The following is a 20,103-nucleotide window of genomic DNA, read 5'->3' as shown; positions in this document are numbered from 1 at the left end:
TGATTTTTTTACTCTTGCACCTCCATCTGTTTATGTATGGGCTCAGTGCTTTTAAGCCCTCCTACATGGATTTAATGTTTACGTTTTTATTCTGTAAATATTTTAATGAACTTGAAAATTCATACAATCAAAAGTATTATTATTGTTAGTAGTAGTAGTAGTAGTAGTAGTAGTAGTAATATAATATTTATTAATATTATTTTGAGGTTGAGTTGTAGGTGATAATTATTATCTGAAGCAAGCCCCCTCCCCACGTGGGGCCTCAAAATTGGCTGAAAATGCAAGACATATCCTACCTCTATATTGCATTATATTGCATACTATTTTATTAAAATTCCAAATGAGACTGGTGTGATTTTAAAGGTGCACCCACCCCAATTATTCGCCTCAAACAGGGCGAGTCAGGACAACATAAAGCCCGTTTAGTGTAGTACATATAATCTCGCGAGAAGAGAAGAGGAGAACGAATGCCCCCCTCCCTCCTGAACGTGAAGCTGTGTGTGTGTGCGTGTGTGTGTGTGTGTGTGTGTGTGTGTGTGTGTGTGTGTGTGTGCGCTCGCGACGCTGCGTGGGGGTGTTCGCCTGATGTCATTTGGCAGAAAGGGAGGCTGAGCTAACGGTGGGCGCACGGCTGAAAAGCATAACAATAACCGCTTTACCGTCCACACCGGGACTTCATAACGTCTCCTTTGGATTTAAGTACGCAGCGTTGAAAACCGTCTCCTCACCGTGGTCTGGGGGAGAAGAAGGAGACGCGGAGGAGGAGGTGAAGCTAACGGACTGAAAGTACCAGATGCTATTCCAGCGGAGAAGGAGAACGGGCTCGAATAAGCAGGAGAGGGTGATGGGTTCTCGTTTTCCTGACGGCTAACGTTACACCTTCGCTTGAAAACACAGATACCGCGAAGTGAGGGCCGGCTTGCTTTGCTTCTTGTCCACCTCCGTGTGTGTGACATTGTGTCTGAAATGCTAGCGCAGTCGCGGTCTCGGCCGTCGAGCAGCCTCTGGGCCGCAGCTCGGCACACCGAGCCCGAATCTGGGAAATAGCTAGCTAGCTACCTGCTAGCTGCAGCTGTACCCGATGCTGCGGCTGCTGCTGCTGTTGCTAAACGGATCCGAAAGGCAACACAAGGGCCCCGGCGCTGACTGAGCTATTGTTTTACCTTACTGGACTACAACGGGCATTTGAGATGTGATGCTTCTGTGCATCGTTTTTGAGCCTTTTGTAGCAGGAGGCTCTCGCTTGCTTGATGCGAAGGAGCTAACGTTGCTGCAAAATGCACAGCAGAACCACAACAGCAGGATCCTGTTGAAGGGGGCGAGGTTAGACTGATAACAGCCCACCCTGTGTCTCTCAACGCTCACATTTTGGACAACGACCGCCAGTTTTTCCCCCACGTTATTCACCGCTTCATCAGCTGGCGATATGGATAAACTAACGATCATTTCAGGGTGCCTGTTTCTGGCAGCAGATATCTTTGCAATAGCCAGCATTGCAAACCCAGACTGGATCAACACTGGTGAATCAGCAGGTAAATGAAGCAGGCCACAACTGCCATTGAAAACTACTGTTATGTTTTGTGTTATTTCTAGCAGGATTTGTTGTCAGTGCCACCCCCTCACACGGCAGGAGCATTTGCCATCAGATAATCTCCACAACAAAGATATGCTCCATTGTGTGGAGGGTTTCATCTGCAGCAACATCTTTTGTCCTCCACAGTAGCGTGTCCTATACACAAGTATATTGACTCCCAGACAAAAATATCCAGACCAAAAATTCCAATTTAATAACTGATTGATCAGCTTATGAACGTCTGCTGCTTTTATTTCTGCAACTAATGGTTGATTTTATTACTTTTGATCAGTGGGTGTTAGCTATTATATGCAAGGAAATAGTGAAAAATGCCCATTATGATTTCATGGACTCCAAGGTGACATCTTGAAATTGCTTGTTTTGTCTGATATGCAGTAAAAAAACAAACAATGTTATTTAATTTGCAGTTAAATTTATGCAGGAGTTAGATCCATTTTTGCTTCATAATGCTGCTGAAATAGGTTAGTCAGTTAATCACTTGTTAGGAAATGAACCACGTGCTAAATAGTGGGGATTTGCTGCTTTTTTGGGATGCACAAGAATATCAGCATGTCCTTGGTAGGGTTGCAGCGACAAACTGGTTTTAAGGTATACTGTGACGATTTTCAATTGATGGTTATGATATAGTGGACATTTGAGTATCTACAATATTGGTGGGGAAAAAAGGAACTGGGTGGAGAATCACACCTTTGTTTTAGTTATTTAAAGAAGGGAGGATTTTTAAACACATTTCTATACAAAAATGGTTTCTAGTTTCAATTACATTTATAAAACCCTTATTTTCTCTCCTGTTTTCATTCCTTAGAGGCTCATTTGCCTGATAATAATAATACTTCTGCAATGCTGTGAAACTGCAATATTTTCTGAGATGGTTATTGTACTGTAAGAATCTCATAAATAAACCCTAGTCATCAGTATCATCATATATTGGCTGTAAAATGAAATATCAGTATAGGCCAACATACGTGATTTCTGCCATTATGACAAACAGATATTTGTATGTATTTAATTTTTAATTGATTAAATGAACATGTACACAGGGAACACATATTACATACACTGAAGTAGGGATGCACTGATCCAACATCTTCAGTCCCCATAACGATACCTGGGTTTTGCATATCGGTTTATACTGAACTGATACCATTGTTGAATTCGAACTGTATACCTCACCATATGGAAGACGCTAAAGGCATAGAAAGTAAAATAGGACGACATTCATAGTTTCATCTGACCGTGGTATTTTGCACTATAATAAACATATGATGAACTATTATTTATTAAACTATCCAGGATATCATAAGAATGAAAAGCTCCATCTATAGGTGAATTTAAGCACATTGTGCAATTTTGTCGTTATCGGGATCGATGTCCGATCTTAATATGGTGTCGGAGCGTCCCTTCATTAAAGCACTGTGTTTTATGTGTCCATCTGCGGGTGGGCCATAGCAAGAAGAGTATACATAATATGTTATTTCCACTACAGAAGAGACCTGATGATCACTAAAATTAGGTGGGGAAAAATTGGATACATTGATACCGGTATAGGTTATTGGCCAAATGAGTCGCTATAAATTAGCATATTGGATATTGGCAAAAAATTCAAAATCGTGCACCCGTTCTGCTTTTCTTTGTTTTATACAGTCCTAAACTGTTAGATTTTGTTTTGTTTTGAACCATAATGAGCAAAAGAAAGCTATTTGAAGATATGACACATATGACACTGTGCTTAGGGAAAATTTGACGCATTTTTCACTATTTTCAGACATTTTGTTGACAATATAATTGGCTCATGGGAAAAAAATAAGTAAATAGTGTAAATATTTATTTGCAGCCTTTTTTCTATTGGCAATCCAATTGATTATCATTTCAGCACTACAAGTAATTGCTGTCCTCTATTTCTCTGGTGACTTGACATTTGAAGTGACCTCCATGCGATCAATCTAATCAGCGATCACTTGAGGAACCAAAGCAGGTGCTCTCTCTGGTGTCCCTGCTGATTTTGGACAGAAGCACGTGCTGTTTGTCCTCTCGCTTTATTTGTGTCTCTCCTGAAAACACATTCAGGCTATTGATAGACAGCTGCTCCTCTTTGTTCCCTCTGCAGGATGACAGCTTAATAACTGGGTCAGGACGGGGCCATCATCCACCAACACATAACCAGGCTGTATTAACCCCACAAAATAAGCAGTCTGCACAAAAGTAATAATAGGATGCAAATGAAAAGAGGGCACCATTGACAATTCACACCTTTGGTTGTACTGGAGAGTTCACATCTAAAGTTAGTGTAGAAAAAGGTGGATAGTAACCTCCCACTACCTGCATGCACATAAAAGCTGAACCTTTGCTATGTGAAAACTGCAGTGTTGTAGTGAGTGTCAGTGTTGTAGAACAGGTACCAACCTCCACCTCGCCGTCATTAGGCAGGTTTCCATTACAGATTTACGCAAAACTTAAGCTATATTTTCTAAATGTCATTAAAACACAATTGCAAGATGACTGCGTTTCTGCTGAGTGTTGTTAGGTACTTCTCCTCTTGCGATAACATTCAGGGAAGAATGGTGATGGATGTTCAATCAATATTTCAAAATTCAATATTTCCAGTCGAAGGCGACATAGGTGTGTTATGTAGGCGATATTGGAAAGGAAAGCCCCTTATACGTGGGAGCGGCCACGTATGAGGGATTTCTAGGAGGTGATAATCCACTATTTCACAGAGGGGTTGTGGATTCAAAACTCAAACTCAACTTTTATGCTATGCAAAAACACCTGTTTTACCGCCAGCTGCATCAGGCCCAAGGGAGCCAGTTCCTATCAACAAGCACACAGCCATAGCATCATGTGACCTCTAAAAGCAATAAGTGTCCATTTTTGCGTAATGGGGCTTTTGCAAATCACCTGAAATACAACCTCATGTGAACGTAATTTTTTTTGCGATAAATGGGAGGGTGTTTTTTTAATTTTATTTTTTTAACTGACCTATATTTTATATTCACAACTTCAATTTAAGGGTTAATGGAAACCCACCTACTGTTCTCACTTCCCCTCATAGCTTTCACTGCCCTCTCTGATGGAGAACATGTAGGTGATAGATCGTATATCTCTTTTATACTTTTTTTACTCATCATTTTGAGAGCGTACCAGCTGCTGTTTTGGAATATTTGATAATTAACTATTTTTTTATCTAGCCAACATTCTGTAGTGCTCTTTGAACCTGAAAATTAGTTAGCTTGCTTGCAAAGTAAATTTTCACCTTGGACGGTGGGTCACAGTTTCTGCCCATCTTGGTTGTCTAACAACATCCTCTTTCAGCTTATTTCAGTCAGTGGTTAATAAATGCAGATCATCATTATATAGCTAGAGAGTCAGCATGATGTGAACCTTAAAGGGATACTTTGCAGGTTTTCAACCAGCTTTGTATCAAAACAATGTGGTTAGTATCCGTAAATGAACTGTGGAAAACTTCCCTCCATCTAACCGGTGCCTGGCTCACACAGGCTGTTGCGCATACTACAGACTGTACTTCCACATTTTCATATTGCCCATCAGCCATGCCACACAAATAGAATAGAAGCGGATCAAGAGAAAAAACCTGCACCTCTCTCTATCTCTCAAGCGAAAGAAATACAGTCAAATGGTAAAACTAGACAGTGTTGATCAAAAATAAATTAAGATTACATTACTGCACTGCCTATTTCTCTCCTTAAATGTTTTCAGAAATACATTTTACCACTGTGTTTAGCTGTAATAGCGAGGGCTTGTGAACAGGAATTTGGCGCCATACTGTTTACTGCACAGTGAAAATGGAGGCCGAAAAAACTGGAATCAAATAGTAAAACCAAGCAGTGCTGATCAAATATAAACCAAGATTCTGTTACTGCGTTTACTATTTCTCACCTCAAATGTTTTCAGAAACATGTCTAAGCTTACCCTTTAACTGTAATACGAGATTGTTTGTTACCAGTCGGCTGCCAACATTCAAGTTCGCATTACGTTTTCTACAAGCGGGAGCATTCACTGGTCTGGTACTGTGCAGTGCATTCTGGTAGTTTTAGGTTTTGTACCTCTTGAGCAAATGCAGATACTGCAATTCTTTTTCTCTCTTTCTATGGTCATGTAGCACCAACTTCAAAAATACCTGCATATTTCAACTGTATGGATGACCTAGTTTTATGTGAGGACTTTCTTTATATCAGTGAAATACTTTTTTTAAATGCCAAATGTATAAAACGTTATTTGTGACAGAGCCCATTAAAAGATGATTATATCGTTATTGGTTGAGTGTGCGGTCTTAACCTAGCACATTGGTGGTTCGTTTTTGGGGTACCAGTTTTATTAGTCTAAATATCAAACACATAATAAAAAATGATTGATACTACACTGTTATGTTGTAAGCAGATGTAGTCAGTGTTTATTAGTGTTTATTAATAAGTATAATACTTTTTTTCTGATTATGTTTTCATCTTGCAGTTGCCATCCCTGACATACATACTGTGCACCAAACTTTTTTGTTTGTCACAGAGCTTTGATGGTATTATACTATCCTGTATATGTGTCTCAGCCAAGGAGGTATGTTGTTGATTTGGTTTATTTGTCTTTTTGTCAGCAGGATTTTGTAAAAACTATTGGACTGATTTTTATGAAACTTTGTGGAAGAGTATAGCATGGGTCATGAAAGAAACTGTTGAATTTTGGAGCAGATCTGAATTTTGGAGTAGTTACACAAACAGTTTTTGCTTTTGTTAACGTTGCGAGATAGGGCACATGGACCTGGTGGAATCACTGCCTTACATTTTAAAATCCCATAGACAGTAACAAAGGTCAATAGTGACAAAAGTGAAAGTCACTTTATTGTTATTTCTGCCATATTCTCTTCATATAGAGTATAGACATACAAAACATAACCAAATGTAGAATTATAATGATTCCATATCGCAATCCATATTCACAGGTACCACTATTACTCATGGTTTTCAGACACATTTAGTTGCTTAAACTTCATGCAGAAAGTAATCGTTGTAGAGGAGATCATTGTCACCACTTATACACAAATATATCCAGACATATGTGGTGGTACGCTTGCAAATTTGTTTATCATAGAAGACTGGATTATTGTCCCTAGCAAAGGTTTCTGCTCTCTGAGTGCCCTTCTAGTTTATATCCATATTAATGTGCAGACAAAGTACTTTTTTATAAAGATTTTTACTTAACATATTCACTCACCAATACAGTGTATGTGTCTTATGTACAAACGTAGGCAGAACATTTGCATTAATTTGTCTACCTTGCTTAACAGACTAGTGGATTGCTTGAAGTTATGATGAAGTAAGAGCCCGTGTTGATTTCCCAAGTTGCATTATCTCCAATCAGCTGACCTCTGGTTCCTCTGGCTCTGTTTTTGTCTTGACAGAGGGGCTTGCTGTTTGACAACGGGCCCTTGTAGGACCTCAGTGTGTCATCTTTGTGCTCAGAGCGTGGAGAAACAGACATGTTCCCCTGGGCAGTTTGCATTGATAAGATCTGACTGTGCTCATTGAGTGCGTGGCTTTTGCCTCCCGTTTTTGTCAAGTGATTTCATCAAGGCATTTTAGATCATTGAAAATACATACACAAACTGTGAGGCTTTTGTGTTAGATCATTTGGCGCTGATGATGATGATGCTGCTTGCTGTTGTTCTGACAGAAAGCCAAAACCGCCCCAGTAGAAGGAGAAGTAGTGCTACTGTTTCTCAACACAGATGACACAATGTGTCTCCATGACAGTGTCCTCACTTTAGTGTGGCATCCTGGGGCTGTAACAGCAGAGGTTGATTTCCTGTGCTGAGCTTCAAGACAAAGCCATTGTTGCTGGAGTGTCAGACACAAACTGCGATCCTCGTCAGCGCCGCCGCCGACTGCCCCCCTGCAGATACTTGTCACCAGAGTGAATGTTGTTCTCTAGAGCCTGTATAACCTCTGAATCACCCTGCATGCACACACACTTAAAAATGCTAAATCGCATCCAAGTACACATTGGCGGAAGCCAAGAAAATGTACGTTTCCTAGAAAATCTAAAACCTGGAAGATGGACAGTTTTACAAAATTTGTTTTTTTGGCAGAAGTTATTTACCTCAATTTCTTTACTGCTGCGCCCACGTTGTAGGCCAATTAACCATTTAGATGTCAACAGTGTCAGGTGGATTTGATTCAGGTGCAGATCATTCCTTTGTTTTTAGTATAAACCATGCACTCTTACAGTTTCAGCTCAGTATTACCCTGAGATTAATTTGTGAATCGTTTTATTGTATGCAGTGAGCAGTTTGATGAAGAAAAAATAAAGGACAACTGTTGATGGAGATCATAACGTGATCCTCGGGACAGGGAATTGCTGTTTCTTTTGTCAGTAAAGCCGTTTAAGATATGACAAATGCAGGGTTTGCGGCCGTAGACGCACTTTAAGCTTGTCTTAGTTGCTCAATAATGAAAAATCGTACAGAAAAGAAAATATTAGATCTTATGAGAAATGCTAAAAATGAAAAAAAAGTGCATGAAGAAAAAACATGAATTTGTAAACTCGCAGTGAATAACTGGTGGCCAGGAACTGCTATAATCTGACATCTCAAATAAATGAAATGAGAGAATAATAAATTGTGTTATTTTAAGTATCGCTTTTCAAAGCACAAGGACACACAGTGTCATTGATGCAAAGAAAGTGAAACCAGGCCCAGCTAATATCATCGAGCAGCAGAGCTGCAGAGTCAGCTGTTTAGAGCTGCAGCTCAGTCCAACTGACGCCACCAACAGGAAAACACAAAAACAGCAGCACCGCTTCATAACCGCAGATTTGAACATGATGATGTTGGAAAACTGGGATTTTGAAATCGTGCTCGTGCTCGAAGTGGCCCAGATTTTAAAGGGACAGTTCACCCTAAGATTAAGAATACATAATTTCTCTCTTACCTCTAGTGCTATTTATCAAATATTGTTTTGATGCGAGTTGCCAAGTGTTGGAGATACCCTCCGCAGAGATGTCTGCTTTTTCTCAAATATAACAGAACTAGATGGCATTTGGTTTGTTGCGCTGACTACACCGCCAACCGGATCATCGTGCAGAAGGAAGCATGCATCTACTGCTAGCTCAACTAGCATTACTGAGCCAGCTTACGTTACAGCTCAGTCACGCTTCTGCTGCATTACGTTTTCTACAAGCGAGAGCATTTACTGGTCTGGTACTGTGCAGTGCATTCTGGTAGTTTTAGGTTTTGTACCTCTTTGAGTAAATGCAGATACTGCAATTCTTTTTCTCTCTTTCTATGGTCATGTAGCACCAATTTCAAAAATACCTGCATATTTCTACTCTATGATTGACCTAGTTTTAAGTGAGGACTTTTATTTATATCAGTGAAATACTTTTTTTAAATGCCAAATGTATAAAGTGTTATTTGTGACAGAGCCCATTAAAAGATGATTATATCTTTATTGGTTGAGTGTGCGGTCTTAACCTAGCACATTGGTGTCTTCTGCTCGGTGATGCATTTGGCAAGTGTCATTCGGTAAAAGGAAAATAGTTATCTTTTCTTGAGGTGCTGGGTCATGATTTCTGAAAAGAGACATTGCTGTTTAGTTTTTCAAATGTATTTCGGCCACAAGCTGAGTGCCATATTGTTCCATTATACTGTAGAGCAGGCAGACATGGATATCTCCAACACTCAGGAACTCACTCCAAAACAATCTGGATTGATAAATAGCTCCACAGGTAAGAGAAAAAAAATATTTTGGGGTTAACTGTCCCTTTATAATTGCAGCAGCTGTTACTTTGATTGGCATCTTTTTAACTGCTGGCCTCTTACTTTTTTTGCCTTCACATTGGCACTGCAGGTTGTAGATCAGATTAGATTTATCATTTAGCACTTCGGCTGAGAGAATGCAATTCTCATGTGGGTTTATCTTCCATGTTTTGTATTTGAGTTTAGAGCGTACACACAGCAGCTGTCCTCCAGTGCCCCAACAATGCAAGTGGGCGCTGTAAAAGCCTCCAGCAGCAGCGGCAAAAGACACAGCTGTTGGCTGCTTTAGCTTGCCTACTTGCCGCCCACCACAGTTCAGAGGCCTGTTTGACTCATCCCTCCAGAGCTTTAAAACAGCAGCACCCCCCCATACTCCACTAATGACAGCATCATCGTGCTGAAGATGAGCAGACACGGACCTCATTTCCTCTCATTTAGACCGAGACATGGTGAGAGGAGTATTTTGATCAGAGTGAGCACGGAGCTGATGGCAGGGTAACTGGGTACAACGGGGGCGTGAAAATGAGCAGGGCAACAAAATGGAGAATCTGCCCATTATTTTCTTTATGTGTAAAAGAGGAGCCATACCAGATTTGTTTGTAAACTACAGATAATCTGTTTGGGCTGTTTCTAGCAGGCTCAGGGTATGGCTGCTCTGGCTGTGGCTCCTGTTTGCTTCAATCGAAGCTGGTGCGACAGATGGGTTGAAGCATTGTTTCTTGTTTTGTTGGACTCCTAGTTTGGGGTTGGTTTACCCTGCGGATGTGCACGGTCGGCCAATAGAAAAACTGATTCACCTCGTTCAGAAAGAAGAAGTCATTGTTCTAGAAATGTGCCACCACCTTGTTAAATGCAATATCACTCCACCAGACTTCAGCATCGCTCCCGCAAACTGTCTGCTCAATATTTATTCATTACCCACAACTGGATGGTGACATCACCTTTGTACACCTACAAGGTGCTCCCCTCGCACCCCATCATCTACCAGAAGGTGACAATGAAACACTACTAGCTTGGTTGTACTTCCTCCAGTGAAATAAGTAGTATGATGTTTTGGGAAATGGGTTATGAGAAATGAGAAGATTGTTGAACTCTCGTAACTTTTGGGTAAATATGATGTTGCAGCTGATTAGCTCAGCTGCTAACAGTTACCCTGGCTCTGTTGGAACCAGCAACTCTAAAGCTCACTAATTTTATGTTGTATTAGAGCTGGATGATATGGCAAAAAGTATTAGAATTTGATACCTTTTTAAATGATGGTTGTGTGTTGTGTTCCTGTCTTGATCAGCCTATTTTGCAGACTGTCTTAATCAGCACTTTGTCGCTTTTGAGATTTCCAAACCACAAACTTTTATATAATAGATGTCATTTTATATTTTTTGGCAACTGTTTTCTCAGCTTTGGAGGATAATGGAGGTTTGCTTTGTGCACTTCAGCACATCACAAGATCTGTGGCTGTCTAAAACAAATGAGGTGTGGATTAAGAGGAGGCAGCAAGTTACATTTCAGCAAGTTTGTGTTCTGCTTGTTCAGTAGGTGGTTGATAAATTGATTATATTCTCTCCTTTTGTTGCACTTATAGATAATGGCCCCGGTCAAGAAATAGTCACATAATCAGTCAACTGTCAGCTGTTGTTTTTATACTTTGGTTTCATGCAGATGAAACAAACCAGACATAAAATGTAAGTTAGTGAGCTTTAGGCTGCAGATATACTTGCTGTTTAACCCAGCTGCGTCATGAGCATTTTTGTGTATACGGGCCTATATGTGACGCCTGTTACTGGAGGATACCTTTAGAGGGCACACGAGAGAGCCCAGGCCATATACGACCACCAGATGTGTGAAATGTAAACAACAGACATGGCGACAGGAGGAGGTGGTACGTAAGGCCAATAAATCAAGCCATTTGTAATCCCCACTGCTGTGTCACATCCACTCTGCATTGTGTTAATTTTTGAGGAGGTGCACAGCCAAAGCGCCAAACCAACGCAGGGGACGCGTGGCAGCAATCATGTGTACATGCGGAGTTAATAGCTCTGGCCTTAGAGGGGCTTGTAGGTGGACAGTTTTTAGTTTTGGAAAGAACTAGGCTAGATGTTTCCAGTCTTTGTGCTAAGCAAAGCTAGCTGGCTGCTGAGATATATTTACTTTGTGTTGTTTTTTTTGTGTAATTCTCTGCCAGAAAGCAAATAAACACACTTTCAAAAATGTCAAACTGTTAAATTTATCATCATGCATGTTCTTGCATAGCACAGCCCAGGTTTTGAGGGTTGTGTGTTTAAGTCAAAGTGGAGTCTCCCGCGTTTGAATGAATATATGAATCATGAACACACCGTTGCTGTTCAACCATCAGACTTTAATGAGCCTTGTTTGTGTATTCGCCTGCTTGCTGAGTTGTTTACCTGTATCTGTGTACCATAGCGTGCCTGCCTGTTGTAAAGCAAAAATTCCACTGAGAGCTAGTGAAACTGCAGGAGGTCAGAAGATCCAGGGGAAATGGTCATAAACCGGTGCCATTAACTGCAGCTTTTAAACTTTTGCCTAATGTTCTCGTGTTCCCAGCACCACTCAATGCTTTCTTCACCACGCTCACCTCCTGTTCTTTAATTTGCTCAAGGTTACAATGTAACCGATTTAGGAACAGGCTGTTGAGTAAGCCTTCGAGCCATTCAGATGCCATTTTTGTCACGATCCATGACCTCCATCTTTTTTTCCTTTTCACTGTTATTGCACAAGTGCTCTGCACAGCAGGGATTGCCATAGCAATATGCTTTATTGAGATAAAAATAAAGACAGAAAACATCCTTTCCAGTTTTTCCTTGTCATCAGGAAACATGTTCCCTAATGACAGCACTACTGTGTGGGCTTTATACTTGTAAGAGTAGATGTGAAGCCCTCAGTCACTTCTGCAGCTCCACACATCGAGTACTTTGACATCTACAAACTCCCAAGGCGTTTTCTTTTTAACCACTTGCATTGTTTGTGTGGGCTGTTACTGTAAAAGCAGTGCTGTCACTGGGTGTTATAAAGGGGGCAGGATTTCCTCTAGACTGCTTGCAGAACCCACCACACCCCCCAGGCAACAAGAACACTTTTCTCACAGAGGCTTTGTTTTTCTGTTTGTATTCAAGGGCTTCAGACTCAATAAGGTTATTAGCTGCAGCACACTGTATATTCATTGTGTAAATATACAAGGGACATATAAGACGGGTTATAAAATGTCTGGATTTGGGTCCCAGACAGAGCAAGTAACACGCTTGACCTTTGTGAAATTCCAGCTCAAATACTTGTCTCATGCATGCGTCCGCCCACCTGCTGAGCCACTGTTGAACCTTTATGAAGTCGCCCACACAGGACTGCCTTTTCAGTGAATGGGTTATTTTGTGGTCAGTAGAAGAAGTGTTTACCACTCATTAATTTTGCTTTTTTCAGATGATGCCTCAAACACAAAAAATAAAGTCCTTTTATTTTTCTAAAAAGAAATAGTTCCATTAAAGCGTCACCTCACAATTAGCTTAGCTTAGCCAAATACTGTATATGTTTAACATTTTTACATAGATGGACAAAGAGCTTTTGACCAGTTGTCACACCACGGAGTTATTTTTCTATGTTTGATCCCCGTTTTGTTCATCTCGTCTATGCGCACGTGGTTGCACCTGGACACACCACTGGCATGGTCAGCAGGCAGTGGTAATGAGTGTCAATATGCAAAGGAGGCAGGGAAGAATTGCTAGCATGTAAACATTAATTTAAACAATGCAGGATTTAAAACATTGGCTTTGCAAGAGTTTAATGAAAAAGGAAATGCACCTGATGAGTTTGGTAGAGCCTAAGGATACATGCAATGAGTTTGGGCAGTGAGCAAACTTCCCTTTTTTTTCTTATGTATGTGTGTTTTTTTTTTGTTTGTCTGTTTTTATCATTCTGTGCCCCCTCTCTAAATTTGGATGTTTTTGCAGGTCCTTAAATGCAGCGCAGTCAGAACTCTCCATGAGTTCTTTATTCCTCAGAAGTAGTTTGTGGGGTCTGAGTTGCAGGGTAGATAATGTGTTGATCCGGTCACAGCTGATCAGATTGATGGGTGAGAGGAGAAGCTGCTGCAAAGGGAGTGAATGCAAACTTGTAGACTCACTGTGCCTTACGTTCTGCTGCTTGTCTCCAAAGTACCCTCCGGGAGTGTGGTGCAATGTATAGTTGAACAGTATATATATTCCAATATAGCTCCTAGCAACAGTCCAGTTCCAAAACTGTAAAATCAATACATGGGGGAAAATGTTTTGATCGTGGTTGGCTGCCACAAATAAATGAATGTCTGGGAAACTCAGCTGGAAATGAGACAACAACTTTTCTCCAGAATTACAGGCAGCACCTTTAATTAAAAAATGGTTTGTTTAGTCTTTCGTAATTATGGGGTTTATTAATTATGACTGTATGACATTTCTAGCTTGTGGCATTTAGAGACGAAGGATTCAGATGGAAAACACTGATGCATGACAGAAGGGCAAGACGCTGTGTTTGTTTTGCATCATGTACCCATAATGTGACAATGTAATGCAGTCCAGGATGGTCGGCTTCATTAACATGAATGATTTTGAAGGCTTTTCAAACACCAGAACACTATATTGCAATGTGTGTCTTTTGCTATTAACTTGCCGAGGAGACAAACTTGACAACACCTGGAAAGATATCAGTGTTTGTTGACAGTATTGCCAGGTTAAATGCAGAATGAAGTGGTTCAAGTTCGCAAGTTAATATCTAGTGAAAGTGTGCTTGTATGTATTTGACTGGCCAATGCAGTGATGTAACCAAATGGCATTACATTGTGATGTGGCAAAAACTGAGCCAGGTTTAACTTTTTTTCCCAGATGAACTTGCGTTCTACTCAACTGTGGCCTCATTGAAACAAAGGAGGGTGCTGCGTTTCTCATGCAGTGCTGTTGTCTCTCTGAATACAGTCTAACAGCAACAGTTATTTGTCTAGATATGCAAAGTGTGAGAGCATGGGGGATAGGACAGATCAACTACCATCCAAAAATACTACTAAACATCATCCAAGTGTACTAAAACCCTTCTAATTTTTTAAAGGAACACCTCACATCCCTCAGAGCCCATCACTTATAGTGTGCCTTTACTTAGCCCAAGACCTGTGATCAGCAGAGGCCTGAGTGATGCGACGGCGTTCTGCTTACTCAGGTAGAAACTCCCCTTGAAGCCGTGCTCTAATTGAATGGTGTCCTTCCACAGTGGCTGCGCCACCGGAGCATGTTCCGGCGCTGAGTAGTGGCCTTCACACTTGAGCTTTAGCAGAGTTTGGCTCATGACTCAGAGTGAAGCATGAGCCCATCTGACTCGCTGTCTGATCAGTGATGGATGGCTACAGTACAACATCAGTGTGCATTCTTATTAGGGGTGTAAATCACAAGTTTCATCGTGATATAACATGAATTCTTTGGACGATATAAAATTTGCTGATATTACAAAGCCTGCTAACAGGCCTATATGATTTCGATTGATTCAATTCAAGGGACTGAAATCAATATGAGACAATAATAGTAGATATCCTCATTGTCTTTTCTGTTTGGCTACTTACCATTACTTACCATACCAACAAAAGCTTGTACTGGGAACTTCTTCTTTCAGATAACAATATGTATTCATTTTGCGTGAATAAAATTTAGGGAGGCACCAATTGAAATCTGGGCCGATATGATGTTTAAAATAACAATTAAGCTGATAGCTGATGCCCATACAGATATGTTTTTTATGTTTATTTTGTTTATCGTTGTTATCTACTCCCCATTTTGTGCAAGGAAAGAAAATCATCGCAAAAAATAACTGTTTTAAAGTAATTTAGTTCTTCATTACACTATCTTTGAGCACAAATTTAATCATACACATTCACAATACATTTAATATAACTTTTTTCACATGATACTGCTTAATACCTTTTTTACAATACATAATATATCATAATCACCTCTCTGTTGTCTATTTTTTTATTCAACACATTTCTCCCTCAAACAACCAAATTTTCCTTTTTTTTGCATCAAACTATATTTTGCAAGATTTATATTGAACTCATCATAAGAACATTAAAATTTACCTTCGCCCAATACTCATTTTTACAGAGATTTTGAATGAATTATAATGTAACTCAGTGCAACCTCTGTTAGCTGTTAGTTCCAGCCAACAGCTAATGTTAACCAGCTCTCCTCCTGACCATGTCAGCATGGATATGAATTTCACAATCCTAATAAAATTGGACCGTTGACCATTGAATCAATATATAAATGCAGATCAGTGTATCACTACACCTCCAATATTTAGAAATTCAGAGCTCCTTGCCAAAGACTCGAGATGGCGAAAGGAGATGTTATAGTTGTGTGAAAGGCTCGGACATACAGTATATTAACAGAGATATTAGATCTCAAAAGCTGCTGCAAATTTGTCTAATTGCAACTTCTTGCAGACTGTGTGTCGGTGTTAAGTGTCCTTAGCAGTGTCATACCTGCGTGGGATAGATTCAGTAATTGGCAGGAGTGATTTAGTCCTCACTTTCTCCTCTTGAGTGTACAAGCAGAAGAAAAAATATTGGCCACTCACAGGCATAACCGGGCCCACCAGTGTGGAGAGCCAGCACTGAATTGGTGACAAATTAAAGAAGCTGCTCTCTGTCTTTTTCCATCCCTCCTCCATCACTTGTTCAGCTGAGCACTTTGGTCTCCCCTCCTGAGATCTTGTTGATCAAAAAAAATATTTGTCACTGCTTTACAGTTTAGTATGTGACCTTTAATGTTTTGTAGTTTTTTTTTTCCACCTCTCCTTTTTTTAGCCTTTAGGGCATACTGTCACCCTCAGAGATGTAATCTATAAAAATTAGGATCACATACTCACATGTTGGCCTCTATGTAGAAAGAGAGTGTGCAGTAGGTCTTTTTAGGGCTTTTTGACTACCTCACCATACTGATGTTTGCTTTATACAACATCAGTACACAGTACACAGTGTAGACCAGGGATACTGAACTTGCTTTTCCTTGGGGGCCACTTGGCAAAATGACAGGAGGTCGGGGTCAGTTAAAGGTGTGTAGGAAATGGAATTGAATATAATATAGTATTTTCTTTAGTTTACAATCGCCTAAAATTAGGAATTCTTATGTTTTTGTTTCCTTTGTATGATTATCTGTAGGGTGTGGGTCTGTGTGTGTCCAGAGTCTGCCATGTTGCACGGCTATGTTTCTGCAGTAGCCCAGAATGGACAAACCAAACACTGGCTGTAGATACAATTCATGTTTTCACATCCACCTCAGCAGTTAGCAGCTTTCCTTAACAAGCAGCGTCAGAAAAACAGTTTTGTTTTGGTTTTTTTTTTAAATGAGAAACTGCTTTATTCAGTGTTTTTACCAGTTTTAAACAACTGGTCCTTTTGTTTTTGGAGAGGAAGAGACACCTGCTGATAATTTGGCTCCCGATATAAACTTCCTGAATATTTTAATCTATAAAAAGGTGAGCACACATAAGCGAGTGTTAGGCTAGCAGCCCGTCTGCATGAGCCAAACAGCTTTGAAGAAAAACTGATTTGTAATGTGAAACTGCTTTATTCGGTGTTTTCAACGGTTAGTCTGTTTTGGAAAGGAATAGACCTTGGTGGATAATTCTGCTTCAGTGTATATAATAAATGAATTGCATGTCTTCAAGCTTACAACATTTGTTGTTGTCACTCATCTTTGCCAAGTGGGTTTGACTCAGAGGTGTTACTAGGATTTGAGGACATTCAGGGCTTACACCAGACCTCATGGGGGGGGGTTTGTCGGGATCCTCCCTTGGCACTTTTTTTTGGATAAACAAGCTCTATTTTGATGATTTTTGACACTGGCACCTTATTTCCATTCAGAGTACAAAAAAATCCAGGTGAATTAATTTGTTGTCATTGTCGAAATGAATAATTAGAAAATCAGCAAGTTGAGTATTCTCTTGTGTTTTGCATTTACTGATGCTGACACAGTTAAATAGCTTTTTATTAACCCCAATATTCAGTGTTTTTGTCTGCCGGTCAATGATGACAGCTCATCAACATTCAACCTCTCTCTGCAGGTGCCCTTACAGTCGGTCTAGTCCGACAATGTCAGACCATCCACGGACGAGACCGGACCTGCATTCCACCTCGGCTGCCCCCAGAGTGGGTCACAACACTTTTCTTCATCATCATGGGCATCATCTCCCTCACAGTCACCTGTGGACTGCTCGTGGCATCACACTGGCGCCGAGAAGCCACCAAATACGCCCGCTGGATCGCCTTTACTGGCAGTAAGTGAACCAGCAGTTGTGGTATAGAAGACTCGCTGTCAGCACATTTTCCTTAAAGCTTTCTCACCTTCCCCTCTGTCTCCCTGCATAACCTTTAGAAAGTTATCTCTCTTTAGGCCTGGAAATAAAGAAAGGAAAAGTGATGAGGTTGAACTGGGGTGAGAAATTGGCCCCGTTATGTTTTGCTAATTTAGATGTGCAGATAGAAATGACGTCAAAAGCATCCGAGGCTAGACACAGGCCCTTTTGTGTGTTTGTGTCTCTGAGATGACGTGAAAACCTGTGTGTGGGTGTGTGTGTTGGGTTGCGTTTGCACATTCATGAGTGTTTTTCTTGCATGCTTAACAACTCCTCTTGCTCCCTGAAGCTGATTTATTGAGTAATGCAGCTCCTCTGATACCCAAGTGGGTGGCTTATGTGCCACAGCGTTTCTCTAGTGTTTTCTCTCCCTCTTTGCCTTGAACATCACCACTCTTTTTTTCAAACACGATTCCTGTATAGATGCACTTCCAACACTCGATAATAACCCAGCATCCATCTCGTGCACTGTAGCTGCGCTGGTTTCGTAAGGCTGTGTGGGAGGGCGGAGTTTGATTGGTCGGTTAGTTAAGGGAATAGACAGCCTCAAGCACACTTGTACAGATGGAGCGGTGGCCTGTGACGCCACAATGCTCTGTGTTATTGTTTGAAAGCTGGGTGCATTTTTAGGATACTGTGACTTTTTTTGTTCTGCAGATTTGAACAAACACCCAGTGCTTTTCTCAAGTTCTTTTTTTTTTTTTTTTTTGCCTGCCGGGCCAAATGCAGATTCATAATTAGGTTTTGTAACGCTCCCTAATCACTTGCAAATAGAATCACCACTTTCCCCACAAACTTGTCTGTCTGTCCAGTGTGCACAAATCTGTGTCACAAGCTAAATCGGATGGCGTTGAGTCATTGTTTAACAATCACACTTGAAGGAAAGTAAGACGGTTGCCATGGAAACAGTGAGCAACTGTCACCCTTGTCCCCTTGTTAAGCTTCTGTTGGCCATATTAGACAAGAGGTATATTGTTCTTTTTGATGGGTTTAAACATGATGATAATTATCACTTTAAATCAGTAAATAAAGCTGGGGGGGGGGGTTCGTGATATATTTTAGGTACGAGGGAGGAGAAACTTGGTTTGTTGTAAGACAAGATGGTAAATTTTTACTTAAAGTGATGCTGTGCTGATTTACAACCAGCTTTTTATCTTAATAATGTGAGTATGGGTCAGTGAACTGTGGTAAACATCCCTCCAAATTGATGCAAAATGTGTCATTTTGTGGACTTTCGCTGGCTCTCCAGGGCTGTTGCTCTAACTACAGGCTGTTCTTTTGCATTTCTGTATCGCCAATTGCGGACACTAAGAGAATAGCAGCAGACCAAGAGACAGACCCGCCCTCTCTCTCTCTCAAACTCGGACCGAAATCAAATCAAACTATGAAACTCAGCAGTGTTGATCGAATATAAATCAGCGTTATGTTACTGCACTGCCTATTTCTCACCTAAAATGTTCCAAGAAACACATTTTAGTGCCATGTTTAGCTTTAATAGCGAGAAGTCGCGAACAAGAAGTGGGTGTCATAATGCTTCTTGCCGAAAAAAGTGAGATCAAACAGTAAAACTAAGCAGTGCTGATCCAATAATTTCTAGCCTCAAGTGTTTTTAGCAATATGTTTTAGCTTACTGTTGAACTGTAATACAAGATCGTTCGTTGCTGGACGCCATTGTTTCAACTTTTTGAGTTCACATTAAGTCACCTACCTGAGAGAGCATTTATTGGTCTGCTGAGGCACACTGTATTCTAGTGGATGCAGGTTTTCAATCTCTTGAGCAAAAAGCGTCTTTTCTCTCCGTTCTCTCTAGTCATGTAGCATCAATTTCAGAGGTATTTGCGTCTGTCTACGGCATAGACAGCCTAGTTTTATTAAAAGGCCATCTTTCCAGCAGTGAACTACTTCGTTAATCCTGTTTTAGGACCCGTGTTAGCTCACACTTTGGTCTTTCTGGGATTCTCTTGTATCTCAAGAGCCTGTTTGAAGTGTAGAGAGGGACGAAAAGGCAAAATTGGAAACTGAAATGAGCTTTATTCCCCCTCTGATGTTGCTGACCTTGAAGCTGTGATGGCTAACACCTCCCTGCTGTCGGCAGAGGGTGAGAGGTTAAGTGAGGAAATGGGTGGCTGCTTAGGAAGTATCGAGTAAAGGAGGCGAGTTGAGTGAATAATCATGTTTGCACAGGTCAAGAGCCAATGTAAAGACACAAATGGACGTGGAGAGAAGAATAAAGTCAAGTTGGTTGCAAGGAGACAGGGGTGCTGGTGCATTCGGGGCAACCAGGTGATGAAGGTTGAGAGGAGGTGGGTAGGCTGTAGTGTAACTGGCTCCAGGCCTCCGGCACCTGAATGGACAGCTTTGT

General features: G+C 40.8%; 1 protein-coding gene across 1 annotated transcript in view; it reads left to right on the top strand.

Annotated features, from left to right (window-relative positions):
* The first annotated feature begins 532 nt into the window (after positions 1-532).
* mosmoa (modulator of smoothened a) overlaps positions 533-20,103 on the top strand; it is a 29,742-nt gene continuing 10,171 nt past the window's right edge. The window contains exons 1-2 of the mRNA XM_042505503.2: positions 533-1,532; positions 17,451-17,663. Of these exons, the coding sequence (XP_042361437.1) occupies positions 1,427-1,532; positions 17,451-17,663 (319 nt within the window). The 5' untranslated portion in view covers positions 533-1,426. The remainder of the gene's footprint in view (positions 1,533-17,450; positions 17,664-20,103) is intronic.

The sequence above is a fragment of the Plectropomus leopardus genome, chromosome 18 (assembly GCF_026936395.1).
Source record: "Plectropomus leopardus strain MGB_pleo_1.0 chromosome 18, ASM2693639v1, whole genome shotgun sequence".
Lineage (NCBI taxonomy): Eukaryota > Metazoa > Chordata > Actinopteri > Perciformes > Serranidae > Plectropomus > Plectropomus leopardus.
Note: the sequence above shows the minus strand (reverse complement) of the source record. Positions and strands in the feature narration are given on the sequence as shown.